At 42.8% G+C, this 27599-nt stretch overlaps 1 protein-coding gene across 8 annotated transcripts in view; it reads right to left on the bottom strand.

The window, feature by feature from the left end:
- The window catches only part of CARS2 (cysteinyl-tRNA synthetase 2, mitochondrial), a 62490-nt gene that overhangs the window by 13516 nt on the left and 21375 nt on the right, over positions 1-27599 (bottom strand). For all 8 annotated transcript variants that reach the window (XM_075918559.1, XM_075918552.1, XM_075918553.1 and 5 more), the window contains 7 exons: positions 24998-25069; positions 24228-24333; positions 22071-22154; positions 20820-20949; positions 20336-20469; positions 11333-11400; positions 5988-6054 (listed from right to left, as the gene is read on the bottom strand). In XM_075918559.1, coding sequence (XP_075774674.1) covers positions 5988-6054; positions 11333-11400; positions 20336-20469; positions 20820-20949; positions 22071-22154; positions 24228-24333; positions 24998-25069 — 661 coding nt within the window. The remainder of the gene's footprint in view (positions 1-5987; positions 6055-11332; positions 11401-20335; positions 20470-20819; positions 20950-22070; positions 22155-24227; positions 24334-24997; positions 25070-27599) is intronic.

Below are 27599 nucleotides of genomic sequence, written 5' to 3'. Positions count from 1 at the left end.
GTCCTCCCACCCCCGCTCCCAAAGCGTCCCCCGCGGCCCCTGCCGTGCACGGCTCCTCCTCGCCGCCTGCTGCCCATGTGCGGCGCTGCACGTGGGCGGGGAGGACGCCCAGGCCGTGACATCACGTCACATCACGGCCCGGGATTTTACAAGTCCTGGGAGGCCATGTTGCGGGGCCTCACTGGCTCCGGCCCCAGCCCCACAACCACAACCTGGAAGGCAGAAGGTAGGGAATGGGCTTGTGCGGCGGCGGGGGCGGGAAGGGCAGGGCCTTGGCCTTAGGAGGAGGTGGGGGGGCTTGGGCGGTGGGGGAGGGGCGGGGATGGGGGAAAGAGGAAGGGGTGGAAGGAGAAGGCACCAAGAGACATGGGTGCAGGAGAGACAAATGCCAGGGGGCCAAGGGCAGGAGGGGAGGTGTCAGTGGGAGTGGGGACAGGGTGATGCTAGGAGAGGAGAGGAGAAGGGCATTGGGGGCTAGAGGGGGAGGTGCTGGGAGAAGGCTTGAAAGAAGGGATGGGCATGAGAAATGTGGGGATGGAGCAAGGCATGTGTGAGGGCACAGAGGGGCAGGAGGGAAATGTGGCAGAGAGTGGTGAGGGGGTGGGCATCAGGGAAAAAGAGGGCAAAGGGGACAGGGGCAGTAAGGGAAGGGGAAGGCACCAGGAGAGTGCAGGGCTAAGGGAAGGTGCAGGTGCCAGATTTTTGGGGTGAAGCAGAAGGGCAGACACCTGCAGGGGAGGGACCAGCACCAGAGGAGAGAGGCAAGGGAAGTGTGAGAAGAAGGGATGAGGAGAGGTAGCTCACATGAGCAGAGGGGGGCTACTGGAGGAGTGGGCACAGGCTAATGGAGGAGGGCAGGTCGCAGGAGGGCTGAGGGCAGTGAGAAGGGCAGGAGTCAGGACAGCAGAGGAGGGTGAGGGGTTAGGGGCAGCAGGCACCAGGGGAGCTGATGGAGCAAGGGGAGACATGGCAGCAGAGAGAAAAGGTAAAGGTTTAAAAATATTTATTAACAACTTGGTATGCTGCCCACGGCCAGTTTGTTTGTGCCCCGCAGAGCGGTTTGGATTTATGTGGAGATCAACACGTGGCCGGTGAGTGGGAGCCAAAACAAAAAAGTAGTCAGTTTAATGATCTTCTGTTGAAATGTTTTAGTAGTTAAATTCTTGGACTGTCATTGCTCATGAAAAGTGCTGTCACATGTGTAGAAATGGGGTAAATACTGCATTTTATTAATATCAGCAGAACTGACTTAAATAGGGCCTGTGTGTTGTGTAGTCTTGCCTTAATCTTTGTATTCATGCCTATCAGTGCGAGAGAAGCTATTTGTATATATTTGCTTGCATATGCAACCACACTTAAGTTGAGGCCCTCAGCATGTTAAGTATCAGTGTGGCTCCCGGGACTTCCAAAGTTGACTTGCCCTAGCTCATCCCTGACAGGTGTCTGTCTAACCTGGTCTTAAATATCTCCAGTGATGGAGATTCCAAAATCTCCCTAGGCAATTTATTCCAATGTTTAACCATCCTGACAGGCAGGAGGTTTTTCCTAATATCCAACCTAAACCTCCCTTGCTGCAATTTAAGCCCATTGCTTCTCATCCTAATCTCAGGGGCCAAGCAGCACAATTTTTCTTCCTCTTCCTAGTGATACTCTTTTAGATACTTGAAAGCTGCTCTCATGTCCCTTTTCAGTCTTCTCTTTTCCAAGGTAAACAAGGCCAATTTCTTCAGCCTTGCCTCATATCTCATGTTCTCTAAACCTTTCATCATTTGTGTTGATCTTCTCTGGACTTTCTCCAGTTTCTCTACATTTCCTGAAATGTGGCGCCCAGAACTGGACATGATACTCCAGCTGGGGCCTGACGTAGATGGCTCATTCCCTGCCTACAGGACATGAGACTGGGTGGGTTAATTTCCAATCCTTCCTCCTGTTTATTCGTTTCCTAAGCCAGGAGGGCACAGTAATTCTGATGGGGATTGGAGAGGGGATGGAAGCCAGATCCAAGATCAATGAGCCCTGGGAAGTGGGCCCATTGAAGGGAGACTGGACCTGTGGATGCCTTGGGAGTCAGCAGCAAGGGCCTGCTTTGGGAAGCCCCCTCTTTGGAGGTGAATGTGGCAGCATTGAGACACCACCCAGAAGCCAGCACCACAGACACTAACTGCAGATTCATGGGACGGCTCTCACAGATCTTTCACATGCATAAGATGATAGATCTGCAGGGGGGGGGGGGGCAGTGACGTAGTGAGGGGGCCGGAAGGGTCAGTTGCCCCTGGAAGAAAAATAATATAAAATGGATCAAAATTATAGGTGCTTTGTGAATATGCTGACTTGAGAGTGGAAAGATTTCATATTATCATATATGATTCCTGGTAACCCATCTCAAATATGAAAAACTAGGTTGATACCTGTTCATATCAGGAGCTGTTGAATTCGGGTCATCATTTGCAGAATCTCATTAGGTTGTTCAGTGGAGAAGTTGTTGTTGGGTTTTTTTTTATTCATACTGTGGGCAAAGCATGGGCTCACAAGAATTCCTCCATTGTTTTATCATGAGTCTCAAAACATTTGGTGTTTTTCTAAAGGCCTGGAGTCAGTTGATTATGTAGGAATCTCAGCTTTCATTTAAAAAAAGTTCTTTATACTTCTGGGCCTTACAGCTAAGGAGGAAAGCTTTAAAACATGAACCCTAAATACTCAAACAAAAGGCCAATAAAATCCAACATGTTTTATTTTTTAAATATTTTATGACTTGTAGACCATTCTCATAACTTTGTGCAGGCGTCCCTTGTGATTTGTGGGTTGGCAATACTGCTCTTTGGTGAATTTAGAGAGAGGTCTCTCCCTTCAGTTTCCCTTTCCACCCTCCTTTTTTGTCACAGGTCATCAGAGAATCAGAGAGACAATGGAGAGTAGGGTGAGTCCATGACTATGGTTAATGACTGGTCAGAGTGACTGACTATTATCAGCCAGAGGTCTGAATGAGCTATCTACTGCCATCTGTTAATCAACTGTAGGAAAAGGCTTCACAAGCAGACCTTATTTATATAGACAACCTATTTTGCCACAGAGATCAGTAGACACTTGCTGTGTCAAGGTGATCAATTTTGGCTCTTTTGGGTTGAAATTCACTTAAGACTTGGAGCTGGGAGAATGAAATGTTGTTATCCATATTGTATGATTAAAAGACCTGAACTGAATATGACCGGGCTTAGGGTCTACCATAACTTGAACACTAAGCAGAGGATAGTGAGTCACATCTAACTGAAAGTCAGAAAAGATGGAAACAGGTTTTATTTCTGGTGGTGTAGAGTCTATTTGGGAGGTCTCAATTATATCTGACACTTTACATCCAGGCTGCGTCTAGACTGGCAAGTTTTTCCACAAAAGCAGCTGCTTTTGCGGAAAAACTTGCCAGCTGTCTACACTAGCTGCTTGAATTTCTGTAAGAACACTGACGATCTCATGTAAGATTGTCAGTGTTCTTGTGGAAATGCTATGCTGCTCCTGTTAGGGCAAAAAGCCTCTTGCGCAAATGCTTTTGCGCAAGAGGGCCAGTGTAGACAACGCGGTATTGTTTTGTGAAAAAAAGTCCCGTTAGCGAAAATGGCGATCGGGGCTTTCTTGCACAAAACCGCGTCTAGATTGGCACGGACGTTTTTCCACAAAAAGTGCTTTTGCGGAAAAGTGTCTGTGCCAATCTAGACACTCTTTTCCGCAAATGCTTTTAATGGGAAAACTTTTCAGTTAAAAGCATTTGTGGAAAATCATGCCAGTCTAGACGTAGCCCCAGTGTTTAAAGGCAGAGCTGACTAGAATCAATTGAGAGTCCTTGTCTCGTCTCAGTGATCGCTTGAGCAAAAAATCATTGATAAAATCTTGTCTAGACTGATCTTGGACTCAACATGCAGGCAGTGTGTTGAAGGGCAGTGCAAAGGAGGCAATGGTGGTGAGGTACCATATTACCTAGTGAAATCATTGGTGCTGAAATCACTAAGGCCTGGAATTTGACCACAGAATTGACACTTTCTTAACAAAGACTTAATTTTTTTTTTCTCAACAACAAAAAAAAAATCCTGGTTGGGGGGTGGGGAGCCCCCCGCCAAAGTGGTTCGAATTGGGCCCCGCACTTCCTAAAGCCGGCCCTGCGTACCTGTGCCGCTATAGTGCAGACACACCCTAGCATGAGCAAGGATCCATTGAGACAGCAGAAAAGCGTAGCTCCCACAAAGAGCTAGTTATTTCAGCAGCAAGACCACCTGCCAGTGAACTGCTTGCACATGAAAATTCCCAGCATGTTACAGATCAGCACACGTTACCAAAATAATAGGTCTTTAACTACCTCAGCTCTCTCAATTTTACTGTTATAGCTGCAACTTTGGGGTGCCTCGTGGCCCGCTCAATGATCACCACAGTACAAGGGTAGTATGCTCTGGCCCATAATTACAATACCATCAGCAAGAATGGACTGTGTGACCTAACTTCAGTAACAATCTCAATTCTCTTTCAATGAATTTCAATAGGGTGCACTGAATAGAGTAAAACTGTTGCTGTCTGCATTAAGATCCATTTTGTGTAAGTGGGCTATTCACTGCTTTAATGCAATCTGGCATGCAACAGAGAGAAACTTGGCACAGGATTTTTTGCAGAGAATTTCAGTTCCTTTCAAAGGACTATTAATTTATCAAATAGTAATTCAAGTGAATTTCAACATGCCATTAAACAATGTTAAAGCTCCCCTTTTAGCCACCTAAGCCACAAAACTACAGTGATTACAAAAATATAAATACACAAGTAGTGCTCCTAACATTAATTAACAGATGTGTTGTGAGCAAGACACGAGAAGTCATTCTTCTGCTCTACTCTGCACTGGTTAGGCCTCAGTTGGAGTATTGTGTCCAGTTCTGGGTACCACATTTCAAGAAAGATGTGGAGAAATTGGAGACGGTCCAGAGAAAAGCAACAAGAATGATTAAAGGTCTAGGGAACATAACCTATGAAGGAAGACTGAAAGAATTTGGCTTGTTTAGTTAAAAAGAGAAGATTGAGAGGGGACAGGATAGTGGTTTTCAGGTATCTAAAAGAGTGTCACAAGGAGGCGGGAGAAAAATTGCTCTTCCTGGCCTCTGAGGATAGAACAAGAAGCAATGGGCTCAAACTGCAGCAAGGGAGGTTTAAGTTGGACATTAGGAAAAAGTTCCTAACTGTCAGGGTGGTTAAACATTGGAATAAATTGCCCAGGGAGGTTGTGGAATCTCCATCTTTGGAGATATTTAAGAGTAGGTTAGATAAATGCCTATCAGGGATGGTCTAGACCAGTGGTTCCCAAACCTTTCGGCATCACGCCCCCTTTTTGATTTTTGAAAAACCCTCACCCCCTTCAAAGACCCCCCCCCCCCAAAGAAAGTAGCAGCAAAACTTGTTTTAAAAAAAAAAAAAAAAAAAAAAAAAGGAACTGACCAGGGCAGCAAAACTTGATGGGGGGAGGAGGCTGGGTCGTCTCATGTCCCCCCCGTGGAATTTCTTTATGCCCCCCAGTTTGGGAACCCATGGTCTAGAGTCTAGACAGTACTTGGTCCTGCCATGAGGGCAGAGGACTGGACTCGATGACCTCTCAAGGTCCCTTCCAGTCCTAGAATTCTATGATAATACACCAATACACTGGGTTCTTTCCCCAAATTTTGTTAATCTTAATCTCTACACAACTGGCTTCTACAGATTAAAAAATCAGAGATAAGTAGAGTTTATGAATAAAAGCCTCAATGTGGTGGCTTGACTGGGGATTTTCTGAATCAAGGCCCTACAAAAGCACATTTGCAAAATGCTGAACAGTCTTCTATTCATGGAAATTAAATTAGCTTAGCCCCACACGAAGATAACTACACACTGCAGCACTGACACCTCAGTATTTTGGAGTACTGTGTGAAAAGGCAAACTAATCAGCACCCCCCCACACACACACAACCACACACTATTTTTTTTCTTACCCGATCTGTACTTGCTGCGCAAACAAAACATTCTGAATTCATCCGCTGAATTCTTCATCAAAAATTCCTAATCAATATATAAATAAATAAAAATCAGTATTGTACCAGATACACTGGATCTTCTCTGTGTAATTTTACACTTTCTTTTTGGTGTGATTTGTATGTCTGCCTTTTGTGTTCATTTTGGGAAGGATTAATAAATACATTTGTGATTATCCAGTTTTGCAATTATAATTCACCTTTCAATTTTATTTTAAAGTTTATTTGTGACAAAATTAAACTATACAATATCAGATTGATGCCAACTGTTGGTGCAAAGCAACGATGGGCAACCTAGGCTAGTGAGTGGGCTGCATGAGCGGCCCTCCATCTCAATGGACCGCAAGATTGTCGTAAGATGATAGTTTCCCCAAGATAGGACAGTTTTGCTAACTACACTTACATACCTAGAAGCGGATTCAACCATAAGCGGGGTAAGCGTATTCAACCATAGCAGGGCTTTGATTGGATGTGGAGGGAATGCATGGCTCTCACAGTCAATGTTATGTGCAATCAGCACACACCTCACTTCCCATGCCCTTGCTTTAGGTGTGTGTCACTTTAGCAATACCAGTAGGGGAAAAAAAATTTGTGGAAGGAAAACTAACAGAATCTGGCAACCCTGCTCATGGTCAATGGTAAACAAAATCTCTCTCGGGCTGCATGCAGAATCCCATTAGACCGCAGGTTACCCCCCACAGAAGTAATTAATTGAAAGATGGACTCTGAAAATTAAATATTTATAATGACGATCATCCCACACAAACACACAGGATAAAGGACAAAGAGAAAAATAAACCTGAAACGTTCTGCTGAGATTCAGAGACAATAGTAATGGCAAGGGAGAAGTAGGAATAAGAGTAGGAATAAGAGATCCTTCGGAAAAGGGCTTTTTTCCGGAGGATCGGGCCGGATCGGGGCCAGTGTAGACGCTCTTTTCCGGCTTTTCTAAAAGCCGGAAAAAAGCGGCAGACATTTTTATTTAAATGCCGCGGGGGATATTTAAATCCCCCGCGGATTTCCCTATTACGATCTGAAAAATTAGCATGCCCCTTCCGGAAAAGGGGCCAATGTAGACGAGCCCGATTAGTTTAATTTAGGTTATAATTAGAGGAATAGAATATGTCGGAATAGAAGGAAAATTGGGACTCTATGGCAGTTAACTGCTCCTCTACTCCCCTGATTTATCCATAATGATGTATCAAAATCTTACTTGTCCAGAGGGTAGGTCCCTCATTTTGAATTAATGTTAAGGTTGCTTTAAAACTTCACTCTTGTAATAAAAGAATTTGACAGCGTATTCTAAAGAACCATTTCAAATCATGATGGTTTATTTAAAAATGGTCAACCTCTTGACAACCTTGTCTACTGCTCAGCACAAAGAGTGGCAGGTAACAGTGAATGCTACATTCACAATCTTTTAAATCAGCAGGTGAGAGGTAGTAAATTGGTAGCATCCAAGTGCTGCTGAACTTTAGCATTTCAATGAGAACTTAGTACAAGTAGGAAAAGATGGGAAAGTAAAGAAATGCACATAGAAATTTAGCTTCTGTTTCAATATTAAAGCAAGTGGCACAGTGGAGGTAGCAAAACTTTGAGCATATATAGCATCTAGAAGGAAAATAGAAATAATTGGGGCAACTAAGGCTAAATTAAATTAAGAATCAGATTGGGATATGAAATCTTTCTAAACCCTTTATAGAACTCAGTTAATTCAAAATATCTGAAGACATTGTGCTAGTTTGTGGCAGAAGAGTATTATGCCTTAGGAAGGAAATAAATGAATCAAAACTCTGAGTTGGGGCAAGGACCATACGATACATCTGAATTGGAAAAGGATGGATGGATATTTGTTTTTAAATCTATGTTTTGGGGAGAAACAGGTTGTCCTTCAAAACAGGATGTGTGGGAAATAGGGATGTTAAATTGTGTTTAATCAGCTAATCGAGTAGTCGATTGAATTTCCATAGACTACTCAATTAGTCAATAAGGGGGGGAAACTGTAGAGCCGCAGTGGATGGACTGGGTGTGAGCTGGGAATCAGCTGTCCCAGCTCACGCCCAGTCCCCCCACTAGCCTCTGCCTCCCCTGCTCCCCCACAGAGACAGTGCTGGCGTGGGAAAACCAGCTTTTAAATCAGCTTCCCCCCTCCCAAGCACCAGCTCCTGCTCCCCCCTTGCTGCCTCTGTCAGAGGGAGGAGTGACTAGTTGAGTTACTACTCAACAAATATATGCTTATTGGGTAGTTGACTAGTCGCTTACTTCCCTAGTGGGAAAACTGAAAGTATTCACACAAAACCAGTTTTGGGGGAAGAATATGAATAGCTATTTTAGCAGGCCAGAAGGTGTGTGCATGTGAAACACTTCAGAAAAGCACAGTTTGATCAAGGGCATCCAATATGGCTGCAGGAAAGGAGAAAGGACAGCTGTGCCTCGTCGACTATCTGCAGTGTGTTCAGTATATTGCTGGTATGGAGGCAAAGGGAAGGCAGTAAAGCAGGCAGCAGCATTCTAGTCTTGAATTTTTCACAACACATGAAAAGAAGTCCCATGTGGGGTTTAAATTTCAAGATGCTGAATGACTAAAGGGGAGGAAGTTTGGTTTACTGCTCTGAAAATTACCTATGGGGCAGGATTACATTCATTAATCCTGGCTAAATCTATTTATATTTAGACTAAAGAAAAATGACCCATGAGGTACTGCAGGGAGGAGTGCTCAGTCAGCAGTTATTTAGTTTTAAATGTATCTGACTTGCCTGGATGTAGAAGTTATTTGCGATGACAAAGTTCTCCTCACCTGTGCAAGAACATTCTCTCAGCACATAACATTCCATTAGAAATGCAACTGAGGAGGACTTCTATTTTTTGAAGTTGTGCATATTGTGGTAACCCTCATTCCTCTAATTCCTCTCCAGCATCTGTCTACACTAGGAAAATTACTGTCAAAATTGTCAGCAATAGATAGCTTTCCTATGGCAGATGAGGCTTAGCTGTATATACAGACAGCATCAGGAGAATTAAGAATAAAGCAGCTCACATTGCACTCTGATTTTCAAAGGATTATAATTAGTTTTCCAGGAGGGCAGAGAAAGAGGAATGAATGTGCTGAGACAGTCTTTTAATCCTAGTCTACATGAGGTAAATTACCCATTGCTGACAACGGATGTCAGAAGTGAGTGCAGCTGAACTGATGCTCAACACAGCTTAATTGTAATCAAGGACAAACTGTTTTCCACACTAAGGATGTTAAAATGCGATTATCTGGCTAATCGGATAGTCGATACAATTTGTACCGACTATACGATTAGTCGATAAGGGCTGCTCTGCAGAGCCGCAGCGGGGGTAACTCAAGGAGCCAACTCAAGCCAAGATTGAGCCGTCCTGGCTCGTGCCGGCTCTGGAGTCACCTGCGTGGTAGCTCTGCACTGTAAATGTAGTAAAAGCTGCTGGGCTCTTCATACATTTAAAACGCACAGGTGCAGCCATCAGTATGAGCCAGGACTGCTTGGTCCCTGATCATGCTGAGTCCAGCAGTTCAGCCGTGGCCGCCGCAAACAGAGACTGCTGCGGAAACAGCCCTTGTTCACAGCAGCCAGAGCTGGCCTCGGACAGCGGCTGCTGCCCCGACCGCCACCAACAGCAGCTGCTTGGAGGCAACAGCCCCTGTGCAGGGACAGGGGGGAGGGGGAGAGCCAACTCCCCACAGATAGGGGCTGCTTTGCAGCAACTTCCCCTAACTCTCCTCCCCCCGCTGCCTCTGATAGTGAGAAGTGCCTGTAGTGGGAACCAGTGGAGCAGGGACTAAAGCAGCCCCCAGTCGCACCGTTTTCCCGCTGCGTCTATGCCTCACTTGCCCCCCGCGGAGCCAGTGCTGAGAGGAACCGGCTTAAAGCCAGCTCCCCCCAGCATCGGCTTCTGCTCTCCCTCCTTGCTGCCTCTCTCTGATAAAGACAGCAAGGAGGGGGGGGGGAAGCGACTAATCAAGTTGCTACTCGACTATCCGATAAGCATTTGCTTATCAGATAGTCAACCAGTCCCTTACATCCCTATTCCACACCACCTCTTCTGGTGGCTACCGTCTATGTGTTCGTTAAACCCACTAATGAACACAAACGGGAGCCACCAGAAGAGATTGCTGTAGCAGAGTTAACTAAGAAAGCTGCTTTTGGCAAAAGCCTATGCCTGTCTAATACACTTTTACCATCCACCAGGATCACAGAGGCTCCTGGCCCTTGATATTTGCTGAGATAAAGGTCTATTTGTTTTAATAAGAGAATGGCATTGGAAGATATAGGTCAGTTCCATATCAAATCTGGCTTCGTGCTAAATGAGATAAGACATGAAATCTGAAAAAAGTAGCATCCTCAGACTGTAAAAGAATATGAAGAGCCTATGTTTTAACAAAGCAGCATCTGCTTGCCTGCTGACCAGTTTAATAGATAGCATGAATGTTGTGTTCCAGAATGCGTATCTTTGCTCACATAGTTTAAGACAGGAGTATCAGATTCACCATTTGAAGAGAGCTGAAATATACCTTTTGATTATGGCCCATTGTCTTGTCCTTTGGCTTCTAAGCAACCCTTGAGTAAGAACAGATTTCATATCCATAAGTAACGGTTAACATGCCAAAATATGACACAATGAGCACAAAGACCCCAATTTGAACAATGGAAACAGTTTCTGCTGGTGAGAGAGATGCTTTCAAGGAACAGGCAGTCCTGTGGCACCTTAGAGGCTAACAAAAATAAATAGGGTCATGAGCTTTTGTGGGCAAAACCCAGCTCATCATCTGATCAGGTGGGTTTTGCCCACAAAGCTCATGATCCTATATATTTTTGTTAGTCTCTAAGGTGCCACAGAGCTGCTCGCTGTTTTTAAAGTTACAGACTAACACAGCTACCCCTCAGACTTTTTAATAAGCTTTCAAGCCTAGAAACCTCTTTTTCAGGTCTGGAAAACTGGGGAAGGCATTCCTATACGGGACAGGATTTAAACCAGGGATGCGGAACCTTTTTTGGGTCGGAAGCCACTAACCCACAGAACAATCAGGCAGGGGCTAGGGAGGCGGCAGGGGAGCTGAAGTGCCAGCATGGGCTTCCCAATACTGGGGGAAGACCTAAGCCTCAGGGGCCAGATCCAGGCAACCCAGCGGCCACATCCGGCCCCTGCGCCTTAGGTTCCCCACCCCTGATTTAAATACATGATAAAAGCATGTGTCCATGTGTTTTCTTGAATCAGGGCCATAATGAGTTATAGCATATTAAACACCCCCACACACGAAAAATTCTCTATTTTATAACAATTACCTTAATTGTAATGTAGTTTTTCAATGATTTTGACATTTTTTCTTGATTTCCTTTAACAAGCAAATGCCCTGGAAGAAAAATATGGTTAAATTAGTCTGCTTCTGCATGAGTAGTGAATGTAAAAGCAAATTCTGCTTTGAGGAACTGGAGGTAAAATATACTTGGATTGATTTGTCATAACCATTTCAATGCAGTGCTCTGTGTCTTTAACCACCAAATCCTGCACCATTAGGCACCCAGGTTTCTGGGTGGCCACATTTTAAACCAATCTAAAGAAATACTAAGGGGCTGCGCCCCCTGCTTGCTACGCTCACCACCACCCCTTTGCCTGCCACAGCCAGATCGTGGCCTCTCCTCCTAGCCACGCCACAGCAGGAGGGGGGCTGCCACCAGCCATTTCTGCAGTCAAATAGGGGCTGGACCGCGGGTCCTTCCCCAGGATCGGGACCAGGATAGGACACTGCAACCCCGACTGGGGCCTTGTTGGCCAGGCTTCATTTTCAATACAGGCAGTCCCCGGGTTACATGGATCCGACTTACCGTACATCGGAGCCCTACTTACAAACGGGGTGAGGCAACCCCGCACTAGCTGCTTCCCCCCAGCAGACCAGGGAGATGTGAACCTAGCGCCCCCCTCAGCAGACCAGGGAGACGCGGAGCGGCTTTTCTCAGCAGACACCTCAGCTTGAGAATAAAGGACTGAGGGAAGTGAGGTGTGGGAGAATAAAACTGAGCTCTGGAGAAATGTTTGGCTAGAGTTTCCCCTACAATATGTACCAGTTCCGACTTACATACAAATTCAACTTAAGAACAAACCTACAGTCCCTATCTTGTACGTAACCCGGGGACTGCCTGTATATGAAATATGTCCAACACAAAAAGGTTTCAACATTGTCTTTATTTACAGCAGGGATGGAGAGCCTTTTTTGGGTCAGGGGCTACTGACCGATAGAAAAATCAGTTAGGGAGCACACAAATGAAAAGGAAAAAGCGCCCCTCCGAAATCCCCCAACACTCACTGATGCGGCCACCAACTAAAACACCTCACTCCTTTGGCGTTCCAGCCTCATGGGGGGAGGAGGGGGAGCAAGACCGAAGTTCCAGGCCTCAGGCCAGATTAACTCTTCTAGGGTTCCAGGATTAGTGGATTTTGTGGGCCCCTCTAGGTTCTAGGACGGGGCCAAGAATGAGGGGTTCAGTGAGCAGGACAGGGCTGCCAGTGAGTGGGATAGGGATGGGGGTGCAGGATGTGGGCAGGAAGTAGGGTGCAGGAGGGGCTGAGGGTGCAAGGTCAGGGTGGGAGAGTGTGCAGGAGAAGGCTGGGGGCATGGTGTCTGGCTGGGGGCAGGGGACACGAGTAGGCTGGGAGTGTGGGGTCTCGGCATGACGGGTGGGAGGCACTTTACTTGGCTTCGGGGCCCTCGCTGCTGTAGCCCAATGCGTGGCTGGGTGGGAAGGAGCAAGTCTGGGCTTGAGAGACAGACTGGGCTTGCATCACACCGGGGCGGCTCAGCATTGGGCTCAGGACACGGCCACTCAGGGCACAGCAGAAGATGGGGGGGGAGGGCTGGCCAGGAATGTGGGGCACCTCGCCCTGTACTTGCGCTTCTCCCGAGCCTGCTGGTCCAGCAGCCCATGAGTGCCAAGAACAGCAGCAGCACAAGCAAGCGGCCCTGAAGCAAGTTGCGGCACCCCAGGGCGTGAGAGCCTGCCTCCATTCCCAGAGTGGGAGGGCTGCGCCCCAGGCCTCGCACCAGCTGAAGCAGTCTCTGGGCCAGGGGACAGGCCGCCTGAATGGCTGCAGCCAGAGCTGAATGGCCAAGACCCTTGGGAGGTGGAATCTGCTCAGGCTGGGCTGCCTGGGAGCTTTGCTGGTCCCCAAATAATGTCCAGGGGAGCGAGCCCACGAGAGGGCAGAGCCTGTGGACACAGATGATGTATAATGTCATTCTGCTGTCCTGCAGGACATGTTCATATCTGAGAGACAGAGAGAACAAATGGAACGAAAAGCAAGCTGTGCCCAAACACGTCTACATAATCACATGGCGGTGGGCGGGGGAAGAGTCTTACTGCTTGACATCCTATGGTAATATTTAGAGGCTTGTATAGCTTCCTCACAAGTATATCTTCATGCAAAGCAAAACATTTTCCAATCACACTTTTATTCCATTTTTGAATTTAACACCATAGCCAGACAACTAATTCAGAAGCTTTGCCTTACAACAGTGCCCACACAAAATGGGGACATTTCAAATTAGGGAAAAGACACACAAATTTAGGATTTAATAGGAGCAGGTGATCTTAATGCTGGCACTATGTAAAGAAAGTCACGTATACTAGGGATGTCAAATCCCATTGAATCAGTTAACATTATGCTGTATCAGTTAACTGCCTGAACAGGGCTAGACGGACTGCAGAGGCACCACAATGCAGGCGGGAGTAGCTCTGGCCTGGACAGAGAGCCCCCGCACTTGCGGAGTGGCGTGTGCTGCTCCGGCCAGGCTGAAGCTGCTCTGGCTGAGCTGGAGCACCTAATGCCCGCGGTACTGCAGGCCTGTTGGGCAGGAGCAGCTCTCTACCCACAGGGGGCTGCTCCAGCCCATCAATTAACCGTTAACATCCCTAACATATATACATTGAAGATTCTTTAAAAGAACTTGAAAGCAAGCCAGGGATTTTGAAAAGCAATGAACCGTTTTTACCAGCAGCTTCCCAAAGTAAGGGTAATTGGAGGAAGTTTCCCTTGTGAACATCTGGGCTTAGAACTGCTTCAGGAGCTAAAAGTGCTGCAAAAAATTGATGGGAAGATCACAGAAGAGTGAACTAAAGGGGCAGTTTAAATATATGTTGAAAATAACATGCTGCATCAGGGACTGCATCCTTTTCACATGCAACAGGTATTTCCCTGGCTCCCCCTCTAACGCAGCAGAGCAGTCCCAATTAGCAGAAAGCAAGATCTTTAAAATGCAGCCCCTTTGAAAAACCTGATTATGGAAACTGTATGATCCTTGCCGCAACATATTTATACCTCTGAACTGTGATGCTGTAAACCTGACATCTCTGCCAGAAAGGATAATTAGATCATCTAGTCTTGGATAAATTCCTCCCTTCCTGCTGCAATCCGTACTGAGCAGCACAGACTACCAAATTCTGTTCATGGGGAGCAAGAGAGTTTATTTATTGCTGTCATGCGATTTAAAAAAGGTGGTTGGCAGCAGGACTTTCAGAGAAGGGACCTCTGTCTTGAAACCTACTGTCCACGCCCACTTTCGTCCATTACAACTTGAACTTGCCAGATATTTTATCAAGTTGGGAGGATGGTTAAAAGTTAAGGGTTAAGAGGGCAGAAGTTAACTGGTAGTGGGGACTTAAATCATCCCCACACACCAAAATGAATTTAAATGTGTAGAGCGGGGTATTTTAAATTAAACTCCACGTACCCCCCGACTCTTTAATAGCTGAACTTTACAAACTGAGGTATATTCTGGGTTTCCAGACCAGAGGAGGGACAGCAGTCATCTATATTTACTCCTGGGGGAAACTCTGCACCACTGTGCATGTACAGAATTCATGTCTCCCACAGATTTATTTTCTCTGCAGAATAATATATTCTGCTAGAGAGGTGCTGCAATTGCATTTTTTCCCACCAGGGGCTGCTGTAGCACCAGAAAATAGGCAGCTAGCTCACTAGCAGGAGCAGCCAGCAAGTCAAGGGAAAAAAGCAGAGGCTACTTTTTCCTTACAGTGACATACCAGAGGTGCCAGGTGAGGGGACGACAGACCAATTGGGGCACACAGAGCTGCTTGTGGAGCTCACAGACTGGGGGTCAAAATAGTGGAAGTGACAGGGATAGACTGACAGGGCAGATGTGCCTGAATGAATGCGAGAAACTAGGTATTAGCCAGGACTTAATTAGGAGGCTCCCCAACTCTTTAGCCATCCCTCTCTTCCCTCCCACAAAAAACAACTGTTACATACTTCTCCACCTCCATACTCAACAACCCTCCAGATTCTCTCATAGGCTCCCAGAAGTTACTTCCCTTTCCCTAATCTCCTCTGTTACTCCTGACTCCTCTGAGCCTTTGCAGTGTTTTTGAGGGACACGGGAAATATATTTTTATATTTTGAGTTTAAATGAATCAATCCAAGTTCTGTATTAACATGCCTAGTAAGGAATCTATTTATCAAAAAAACATTTCCTAGTTCTGTTTCTATTGTCTGTATTGTTACAAAACATAGTTGCTGGCAGGTATTTTGAAATAAAATTGCCACAATAATTGAAACTGACATGATTATTTTGTTATGTTAGCAAATGAAATACGTAGAATTTTAAAATAAGGTGCCCACAGCTTTTATTTTTTTGGCGCAGAATTCCCCCAGGAGTATGTATAGCACCTGGGAGAGCATGTAGCTCAGCTCAACATATATAATGTCATCCACATTTGGTAGAGCTCTTTTCAGACATATACTCATACTCTTGGGTCTTGTTTACATTAGCAAAAACATGCACTGCTGATAATGAGCACAAGGAATTTGTGCAACTAAGTTGGTACTGAGCATAGCATAGCTATAAGTGTAGCCAAGAACAAAGCACTCAGCACCACTTAAAAAAATGTGATTAAAAGCCTTAAGCCAGCTGTTCACATTAAGGGACTAATCCTGCAATTGCACCTCCCATTCAACTCGTAGGTATTCAGTTCCAGTCAGGATCTGGCACAAAGCACGGCTGAAAGAAATATACTGTGCTGTGGATAGGAACAACAGAACTTTCCTTGTTAGTAAATTACAATAATTCTGTACTCCATCTAGTTATTACTAGTCCTCACTCAAATTATCACTCTCCCGTGCCCATCTTACACAGCAATGAGAATGCTCTTCAAGGATAGTATGTGACACAATGTTTTGTTTCTCCTAAACAGCCATAGAGGTTCCACTACTTGTACTATTAAATAGCTTAATTGACTGGACAAATTTTACATTATTCAGTAGATAATACTGAGTTGCCGGGGGAGAGGGCTGTGCGCGTGCACACACGAACGTACACAAAACAAAAGCAGGGCAGTTTACAGAGGCAGTGTGCTGAGTCTTGGGGGGTACGGGATGTTGAGAGAAAGGCCTGGTATGGTAGCAGTTTGTAGCAACTCCTGTGGCTGGTTAAGGATCAGTGATGATAGTCTCCAGGAGGAAAGAATCCAACCCCTTCCTCCTCCTCTGGAAACAATTTGCTCAATGCACAGTTTTAAGGGTAGGAGAGGAATCAGAGATACACAGGTGTGAGACTGGCTCTGCCATCAAAACAAGATTCTCATTGCAGGAATTTGTCTTTAGTACTAGAAAATGTGTTAAGAAGAAATTCTGATCTATTGTGAAAAGGCCAACATTTTCAAACCTGGGCAGCTAGTCACTCACCTGCTCAGTGCCTTGATTTCCCCATCTATAAAAAGTTGATCATACTGAGCTCTTTGAAAAGTGCTTTAAGATCTGCCACTGAAAAGCACTGTACTGGATCAATATATCACTATTCAAGTTAGGTGCCTAAATGAAAGGGGCCAGACTGTCAGAATGATTGAGCACCTGCATCTCTGACCTCAGCAGAAACTCATCCTGCCTTGCACTGTGGAAAATAACTCCATTTTCATGTGTGTGTCCATCTATGGATTTAAGTGCTTCTTTTTAGGCAAGCAAGGTTTTAAATTTTTGACCAGAGTATCTATATCACATGGCTTCATAATAAGGCACTGGCAACATCTGAATTATTTCAGATCCGGCTCCGCTATAAAAAAAAAAAAAAAAATCTCACTGGCAGTGGATGACTCCATTAAAGAATCTAAAATATCAGGATTTTCCCAACAGTGGAGTGGTGTCCTTCCCACAGGATGAGCAGTGTAAAAATAAAATCCTTAGAAGAAGATTTATCCTCACTGCAGAGATTTTCTTTTAATGGGGACTGCTTTTATGATTCTGAGCCTGCCAGTATTCCAGAGCGTTAGCAGAATTATTTTTGAAGCTGAATCATTTATCCTAAATAATTCACCACCTCCTCCTCCAGCAGCACTTCTTAACTGAGAGAATGTAATTTATTGGCTTCTAGAGAATCATCATCTAAAGTCTCACTGGGACCCAACTTTTTTGCTTAGAGAACTCAGAATCCTTAATTCTTTCCTAGACAAGAATGTTTCTACACTTTGATTTACAACATTTAAGAATAAAAATGAAAGGGTACAGCCAATAGAATCCTTCATTGCAAAGCAGTGAACACCCTTCATCAGGGAAGCCACTAAACTTGCTTGGATTTAGAGAGCAAAGCTCACCTCTTGTGGATAATGGACTGCTACAAGACAATCTCCATTTGTGGATATACAACATACTCCGCATGGGGAAGTAAAACCATCATTCAGTTTAACCAATGCATATGCTAATATATGAAAAAGTATGAGCCAAAATAACGATAATTATAATTTATATTGTCATAGTGACCCTCTGATGCTAGACACTATACAAACCTGAAGGCTACGTCTACACTGGCGCATTCTCACGCAAAAAGCTCTTTTGTGGAAGAGTTCTTCTGTAAAAACTCTTCCAGAAGAGAGTGTCTACACTGGCATGTGCTTTTGCTCAAGAGCATCCATGCCAGTGTAGACGCTCTCTTGCGCAAGAAAGCTCTGATGGCCATTTTAACCATAGGGCTTTCTTGGGCAAGAAATTCATGTTGCCTGTCTACACCGGCCTCTTCTGGAAGAGCTCTTGCGCAAAAGGGCTTCTTCCTGAGCGGGAGTGTCAGAGTTCTTGCACAAGAAGCCCTGATTTCATACATTAGAATGTCAGTTTACTTGCGCAAGAACACGTGGCCAGTGTAGACAGGCAGCAAGTTTTTGCGCAAGAGTGTCCACTTTTGCGCAAGATCGCACCAGTGTAGATACAGCCAAAGAGTCCCTCCCCCAAAGAGCTTTCTAGTAAGTTTTAAAATTTCAGTTGGTTCCATTAAGTGCATATTTGCCTATTAACAGGCAAAACAAAAATGGACATTTTTATATTGACTTGGAAACTAATACTTTGCAGTCACAAGTTAGGAATTATTTTAAATGACGCACAGCTTAGCATTAGAGCTGCAGCTGTAAGAATCCAGTCATGAGTACTGATTACCGGTATATCTGTAATCTCAAATAGTTAAACTCAAACTCAAACTCAAACCGACTGGGTTTAACCAACAGTGGCATTTGGAAAATTGATCAATTGTAGCTCCAATATTATAGATATTCCTAAATGCAACAAAAGTTTCCTCCAAGCAGAACAACCATGAGAATTTCAGTTCTACTGTGCTTTTGTCTCATTCAGATTACTTTGCAAATCTCCATCATCTTAAATCTATTGTTTAAGCCAGGGCTGAGCAATAATTTTTGATGGGCAACGCACTCTAAGATTTTGGTAAGTGGTAAAGGAACACACTTTTCTTTGGAGAGGGTGCAGGGTCTGGGACAGAGGCTGGGTGCAGAAAGGAGCTCGGGGTAGGGTTTGGGGTGCAGGAGGGTCTGGATGTGGGGTCTGGAAGGGAGTTTGTGGAAAGGAGGGAGCATGCAGAAGTACATTTTGCTAACTTTGTCCTTGAATTATTTCTCTTCTCCCTCTGGCTAGTGCTGACAGTGCCATATTGTGATTACAATCAGTTAAGATGCTATAGACTAGAACAGTGTTTCTCAACTTTTTTTTTTATAAAGTATCCTTTAAAAAAATTGTAAATACCCCCAGTACCTACAGTTTTCAGACACACGCACATTTTTTCTACCATTACAACACATTTGTTTAAACAACTTAATTGTAGTCGGGTGGGCAACTAAATTTTGGCTGTAAAAAGTACAAAAATAATAAAGCGCTGTAAAACAAAAATTCAATTTTCTCCAAATTTCAGTTGTATTGACATACCCCCCCCCCATTCCCCAGACTTCTCTCGAGTACCCCTAAGGAGACTCATGCCACTGGTTGAGAAACACTGAGCGAGAAAAATGGTTTCCCTATTTAAATGAAGTTCACACTGATAAAAGAGTGTTATAGGAAGCTAGAAAGAACTCGATGAGTTTATGACAATTTAGACAAACTAATGAATTGCTCTCATGGCTTTAGAGGGAAATTTAAAGATAAGGGATTCAGTGAGTAAGTTCCAAATAAACTGGGCAATACAACTATAGTGAGTTGTGGAGAAACAAGACTGAAAAAACAACTAAGAAGCAGATGGGAGAAATCTTTGTTTGAAGTTATTTCTTTTCAGGATGCCAAGGACTCCATGACAGGAGTCAATTATAGATTGTGTTAAACAAAATCTTGTTTCTTTTTTCATGACCGGAAATAATGCTATTAGTAGATAAAAGCATAATTTAGTAGATTTAGGGAACTATATTTATAAATACTGTACTGCCATTCTGATTACAGTATTCTATTGAACGCTTCCCAGTGCACCTGATGCCAAGAGATAAAGGACTCAGATTGATTTGTAATCCATCACAGGTTGTTTCTGAAAATTATAATTGGACGTCATCTCACAGAATTCCGACTCACCTACCTACTTTACTCATGTTCCTCCACATTTTGGGAGTTCTGATTTCAAGGTGATGTGTTTTTCTATGTTTACTAATATATGTACACATACACCTAAACAAACAAACTTTTCTATTTTTCTGGAGAAATAAATATTAAAAGTGACACATCTGAAGGAAAGCAGGTGAAGGATGAGCGAGAATTCACATGGCAATGCAGTGTAGAGTTCCAAAAATCTAATTACAGTTTAAAACTCCTACATTTCTGAACTTATTAAAAAAAGAGTTAATTTGCATTATTTAAGGTAAATTTCATATTATTTAAGGTAAATTTCAATTTCAAAGAAAACAGAAACTCGGTCATTGTAGCAGTGCATCTGTATGTAGAGGTTTTCTCCATATTTCAAAGCACAAAAGCATGCCATGGAAAACAGAAAGCTAAATACAAAAGACTAATTTTAAACTATTACTTACCAGAATGTAGAAAATAATTCCCCCACTGTTCACACTGATGATAAACCTCACACTGTGCAATTTCATTTTCATGATGTGGGAAAGCAAGATCTATGCCACCAGTATGAATATCCAGTTGGCTTCCAAACACTGCACTGTAACAATATTTTACTGATCAAAAACAGATCACAAGAACCTTTGTAAAGAAATGCAGTATTTAACAGAACAAAACACTTCCAGTCCAAATGCTTTCTCCAGTTTATTACAGTAACAGAACAAACATTTTAAGAAATACTAAAACCTCAGCAATCTGTCTGGCTAGTTTCACTTTGTGCAAAAATGAACATGTTTCTTTACCATCAGCAATTTCTTATTTTTGTTTAGATTAAAAAAAAATTACAAATAGGCACATTCTTTCCTTGTTCTAGTTATGAAATCCACATCAATCATACATGCATGCAATCATATGCATGTGCAGAAAATTTAAAAATCTCAGAAATCTGACCTTGAAATTGTAGAGCATTCAATATGCCAACCAGGTCTTCCTTTTCCCCAAGGAGAAGCCCAGTACGGTTCTTGAGGCTTGGCCATCTTCCACAAGGCAAAATCTTTGACATGTCGCTTATCACTATCAGCTGCCAATAATTTATTATTTATTAACAGGATAAGTCTCCAAGAAGAGCAAATGCATGATGCCATTGATAATGTCAATCTGGGGAACTATCCAGATTTTATTCTTGAACAGACATACACTTTAATTTCCCTTTTTTTTTTCCCCCCTATCCAGAACAGACATATTGTACACATAGGTATGTCTACACTTGCTCCCTAGTTCAAGCTAGGGTTGCAAATGTAGCCGACTGAAATTGCTAATGAAGCGGGGATTTTAATATCTTGCGCTACATTAGCATAATCTCGTCCGCGCGTTATTCCGCTCAACAGCTGATTCAAACCAGGAAGTGTGCTCCGGGACGCGTTAGTTCGAATCAAACCCCTTGGTATGAACTAACATTACTCCTCATTTTTAATTAACATTACTCCTCAAAAAATGAGGAGTATCCTTACTTCAAACCAAGGGGTTTGATTCAAACTAACGCGTCCCAGAGCGCACTTCCTGGTTCGAATCAGCTGTTGAGCGGAATAACACGCGGACAAGATTATGCTAATGTAGCGCGGGATATTTAAATCCCCGCTTCATTAGCGATTTCAGTCGGCTACATTTGCAACCCTAGCTCGAACTAGGGAGCAAGTGTAGACATACCCAAAATGTTCAACAAAAATATTCTACCATGAGCTAGAAATGGACTCATTCATCCACGGGCCTTTAAGCCAGAAAGGATCATTAGATCATGTAGTCTGAACTTCCTCTGAAACACCACTAAAGAATTTCACCCAATTCACCTTATATTGGGCTCAATGACTTGTATATGACTAAGATATCTCAATGTATTTAACTATAAGGGTCCGGGCTGATTTTAGCTCCCTCTAACAAACCCACACCTAAAATATTTCTAACTATTCCATTCAAAGATAACCTTCAAAATAGAAAAAAAAATAACGACCATTTTTTCTTACTGCGTGTATTTAAAACTTCTTCAGCACAACATAAATATCCGTGAAATAGTTACAAAAGAACTATAAGTAAAAGAAGCACTGTATGTATTGTTTTAGCCTTTCATACACATGCTAGTGAGGTCTCAGAAAATGCATTTAACTGATACAATGTAATGTTCCAAACCAGTCAGTATCAACATACCCATTTCCTCTTGTACATCAGGGTAAACACTAGTAAACTTTCCATATTGGTCTCCCCTAGACTTGACATCAAAATAAACGTTACCTGTTAGAAAACAAACAGTGAGGTTTATTACAAACATGGGGTATTCATTTTGCCAATGTGATAAAAGGATAAACACTCTTCCTGAGCAAAGCATCTGTTGTGTGCCATTTCCTAAAAGAATCATTCTGCTCAAAGTAACTGCAATAATAAGTGTATGCACTTCCCTGTCTAAGCTTCCTCAAAGGCGCGCCAGATTAAGCTTGCTGCTTGCACATAGAAAAAATAATCTTAACTGCCAGGCCTACAAACCTACCCTATCATCTGAAAGTCATACTGGGTTCTTTCATGTTCAACTGTACCCTTCGGGACTCAAATGAAGTCTCTCACAGGCATACTTAATGTATGCCTTAGGTCCCCCAGAACCGCCAGCCCCAGAACCACCAGCCCTGCTTCTAAAACCCCACTACACACACTATTTTGCAAAAGATGAAAGCGAAAAGGGGATGCACACCTTCCCGCTGGGACAACTCGGTGTGTGCATAACAACGTCTGGGGTAACAGAATGTGCCAGTTCCACGATTTTCCAGCCCAGGATTCCCCCCATAGGAAATATATAATACCATTCATGTCCTTAAGGAATTAACTCTAAAAACCTCAGTTACAATTAAATTATACAATTCTAAGAACGGCCATACTGCATCAGATCACATTTAGTCAGATGCCTCTTCCTGGATCCTGGTATGTTCTTCCTTAAAATGTTTTGAACCAATTGTACAGTTAGTATTTCACATCTTTTTTGCTGCAGATTCAGAAATGTGTTTCTTAATTTCTCTGTGTTTTTTTTGCAATTTTACACTGCATAGGATTTTAGTACATAAGGACATATGGGGTCAAACCAAAGGTCCATCTAGCCCAATAATCAGGCTTCCAATAGTGGCCATTGCCAGATGCCCCAGAGGGAATAAACAGAACAGGCAATCATCAAGTGATCCATCCGCTGTCGCCCATTCCCAGCATCACACAGAGAGACTAGGAATATCATTCCCGCTCATCCTGACTAATAGCCATTAATGGACCTATCCTCCGTGAATTTATCTAACTCTTTTGAACTCTGTTCAAGTCCTGAACTTCACAACATCCTCTGGCAAGGAGTTTCACAGGTTGACTGCGTTGTGTAAAGAAATACTTCCTTTTGTTTGTTTTAAACCTCTACCTATTAATTTCATTTTGTGACCTCCTTAGTCTGTGTGTTATGGGAGCAAATAAATTTTTTTTCCTTATCTACTTTCATCATATCAGTCATGATTTTGTAGACCTCTATCTTATCCTCCCTTCATTGTCTCTTTTCCAAGCTGAAAAGTCCCAGTCCTATTAATCTCTCCTCATATGGCAGCCCTTCTATAACCCAAACATTTTTGTTGCCCTTTCCTGAACTTTTTCCAATACCAAGAAATCTTTCTGGGGATGAGGTGACCATATCTGCACACAGTATTCAAGATGGGGGACACACCATGGATTTATACAGAGACAATAAGATATTCTGTCTTATTCTCTATCCCTTTTTTAATGATTCTGTTCACTTTTTTGACTGCTGATACACAGTGAGTGGATGCTTTCAGAGAACTATCCACAATGACTCCATGATCTCTCAAGTAGTAATAACAACTATAAAAAGTGTATTGAAGTTAACAGCATTTTCCTTGTCAGTTATCAATCAATGAAAGAAATACAGGTTGAACCTCTCTAGTCTGGCAATATCCATGGTCCAGCATGATTTTAGTTAGCTGGATGTCCACTTATCATGGGTGTGGCCAAGTTTCCTGCAGTTCAATAAGGCTTGTTTACAGCCACCAATCCTGGCTCTCAATGTTCTGTGGTGTTATTTAGCTCTAATTTACCCCAAGGGTCCTCTAAGAGCATTTGGCAATGCTGCTAAATAATGTTGACCACCTATGCTTTGGCAGATTCTCTGATTTGGCACTGGTCTAGTCCCGAGGGTACTGGACTAGAGGGGTGCAACTTGTAGTACTGAATATCTGAACTGACAGCAAAGTGGTATGGTCACAACTCCAATTAAGAGAATGAATTTCCAGCATACACATTAATATCAAACTGTACTGCTAGAAATCTTACCTTTGGGGGTTGTATAAGCATGTCCACTAGCAATTATTCGTTCTATAAAAGAAACTATCTGAGGAATATTTTCAGTCACTCTCATGTATACTGTTGGGGGAAGAACCTTAAATAAAGAAGCAAAACAAAGAGGCTGCTGATAAGCTGTTTTAGTGTATGACAATACCAGATGTTTAAAGGAACATTACCAACTTAAGAGTACATCTCTCTCTCAAAATGTTGTGTATATTATAATTACACACAACAGCTAAGATGATTATAGCTGAAAAGAAGTACTGAAAAAAGCATTTTTCTCCATTTCCCCCCCAGCTTATTGACTTTGTGCATCTGAACGAACTTTTTGCATGGACTTAAAAGAGCTTTACATCTGACTCAAACACTGCCTGACTTCAGTGAGCTTTAAATCAGGCCCTTTCTGTAGTTTATCTATCATGTTCATTACAGTAGTGCTAAGAGAGAATCAAGAATGAAGCCCCAAGGCACAGCCAAAACACAGGTGGTATATATGTAGTTCTATCCTGAAGAGCTTACAACAACTGTTCATTTATTCCTTGAGACAGTTTCTCCCTTGCTAAAAGATACATTCAGGGATCAGAAGAGATCTCATACAAATTTTAAAAATTTTCACTCTGTACTATTTAAAGGATGATTTATCAGAAGTTAGTCATTTAAATTATATTTCAAAATCCTGTTGTCATTGTCCCCTTAAAAAATAAAGCACACTTTATAATAATTTCAGTTTTAAAAGACCACACATTAAATATTTGCACCTTTAATGCAGCCATGTCTTGTTTAAAGTCTTCTTCATAAATCCGGGCAAGAGCTAATGGTGATATATCCATCTGTAGAAGAGAGGCAGATAAGTGACTCATAAATCAAAATAATATAAAATATTATAGTTGTATCAGTTACTGTCAAATTGGAAGAATTATGGGGCCCCCGAAGGATAAAAAAGTAGGAATGTTTACTAATCTAATATTTAGTACAAAGGCTATAAAAGATAGTTATAGCATAAAAGTGATATTTAATTTACCTGTTTGAATTATAGTAACCTTTTAGTCCACATCTTTCTATACAAAGTCACTACAAATTAAGGCCACTAACCTTTTATTTTTATATAGTAAGGGGCTTCACTTCCAATGCTAAGACTACCTCATGTCCCTGGAGCACGAAAGTAATTTACAACATTTACTGATAACATATCATTTATAGAGCAGACAGACATTAGACAGAATATTTTTATAATTGAAAATGAGTATTTTTGAACTTTTCATTGCTGTTCCTCATATATTTGAATGTAGTTGGAGAAATGAACTGATAGTTAATATTTTGGAAAGTACAGTAACACTCCAACAATATGTACAAGTTTCTAAGGAGGCTGTGTTGACAGCTAGACATGGATCTTTACAAAAGTTAATAAATAAGTGGAAATACAGAGCCAGTTTACAATTGTTATTACATTTGTCTCAAATACTCATGATAGCCAGGGCTTGAAAAATTCACTAGAACATAGTACTTCCACTTGCAAGAGAAGGTTATCTCATTACATTTTGCAAGAGCTATGTTTCTAGTCCTTATGTTTTGGAACATACTCTGCTGCATGTGAGCCAAAGGAAGGCTGGAAAAACTTAAAATACAACTAATAGTCTATCAGTACCTTAAAGACTAACAAAACATGTAAATGTTCATCTGTTTGCACTTGGATAGAAAGATGACATGTTTGGATCTGTGCGAGTTTCTTTGTGTAGTGGAATTTCCACTCCATACAGCTGGATGCAGTACCTTGGATGTTCAAAAGCTTCAGGGGGGTAGCCCAGCTGCAGACTAACTGAAAAAACTTAAAAAACAACAAATAGTTTAGCAGTACCTTAAAGACTGTTTTATGAGTCTTTAAGATGCTGCTAGACTATTCGTTGTTTTTAAAGTTTTTCCAGTTACAGACTAACTTGGCTACCCCTGTAAAGCAAAGAAAGGCTGTCTTTCTGAATTGGCAGACAAGAGCAACAGAATGAAATGAACAGAACAAAACTCAATTCTATTGCTGTCATTCAGAATTAGGTGACCAGAAACACATCAGGTTTATTCTGAAGTGCTTATCAGGAATGTTATAAGCAACTGAAAGCAGGCACTAGGATCAAGATTTTCAAAGGTGATTTTGGATGCCTAATTTAAAACATTTTAAAGTTGCCTGATTTTTCACTAGGCTGGCACTTAGCACAGTGGTTCTCAAATATTTGTACTGATGACCCCTTTCACATAGCTTGCCTATGAGTGCGACCCCTCCCCTGATGAACTGAAAACACCTTTTATATATTTAATACTATTATAAATTCTTGAGGCAAAACGAGGTTTGGAATGGAGGCTGAGAGCTCATGACTGCTCCTCCCCCCCCCCCCCCCCCATGTAATAACCTCGCAACACCATGAGGGGCTCCAATCTCCAGTTTGAGAACCCCAGGCTTAGCCCTTTTTGAACCACCAATTGGAGCAGCTAGGAGTTTGGATGAAAAATGTAGAATCATAGAATCCTAGAACTGGAAGAAACCTCAAGAGATCATCAAGTCCAGTCCCCTGCCCTCACGGCAGGAACAAGCACCATTTAGATCATTCCTGATAGATGTTTATCCAACCTGCTCTTAAATATATCCAGTGATGGAGACTCCACAACCTTGTAGGCAATTTATTCCAATGTTTAACCACCCTGACAGGCAGGAAGTTCTTTCCTAATGTCCAACCTAAACCTCGCTTGCTGCAATTTAAGTCCATTGCTTCTTGTCCTATCATCAGAGGCCAAGAACAATTTTTCTCTCTTCTCCTTGTAACACCCTTTTAGATGCTTGAAAATATCATGTCCCCTTCTCTGTCTTTTCTAAACTAAACAAGCCCAATTTTTTCAGTCTTCCCTCATAGGTCATGTTTTTCAAACCTTTAAAATTTTTGTTGCTCTTCTCTGGACCTCCTCCAATTTCTCCACATCTTTCTTGAAATGTGGTGTCCAGAACTGGACACAATACTTCAACGGAAGCCTAAACAGAGCAGAGTAAAGCAGAAGGATCTTGCCTTGCTAACAACACTCCTGTTAAGAGGAGGCTCATCACTTTCAGATGAGAGAAAGCTTGGTGTGAAAGAATAGCTTCTTCTCCCTTCTAGCAACCAAAGAGGGAGTTGTTTCAGACACTAAATGAAGCTCCAAAATTAATCGCTGAGAAAGTTCTAGGAGCCACTACCCTGGCAGGAATGTCAGCATGAGACCTATCAGTGAAATTTCCCTCCAGGACATTGTTTCTCAACCTCACTAGGAGAGCCCTTCCTCAACTTACTTACTGACCTGCGGCTCTGCCAGAATGCATTCTGTTAACAGGACTTGAAAAAC

The sequence above is a fragment of the Pelodiscus sinensis genome, chromosome 1 (genome assembly GCF_049634645.1).
Source record: "Pelodiscus sinensis isolate JC-2024 chromosome 1, ASM4963464v1, whole genome shotgun sequence".
Classification (NCBI taxonomy): domain Eukaryota; kingdom Metazoa; phylum Chordata; order Testudines; family Trionychidae; genus Pelodiscus; species Pelodiscus sinensis.
Note: the sequence above shows the minus strand (reverse complement) of the source record. Positions and strands in the feature narration are given on the sequence as shown.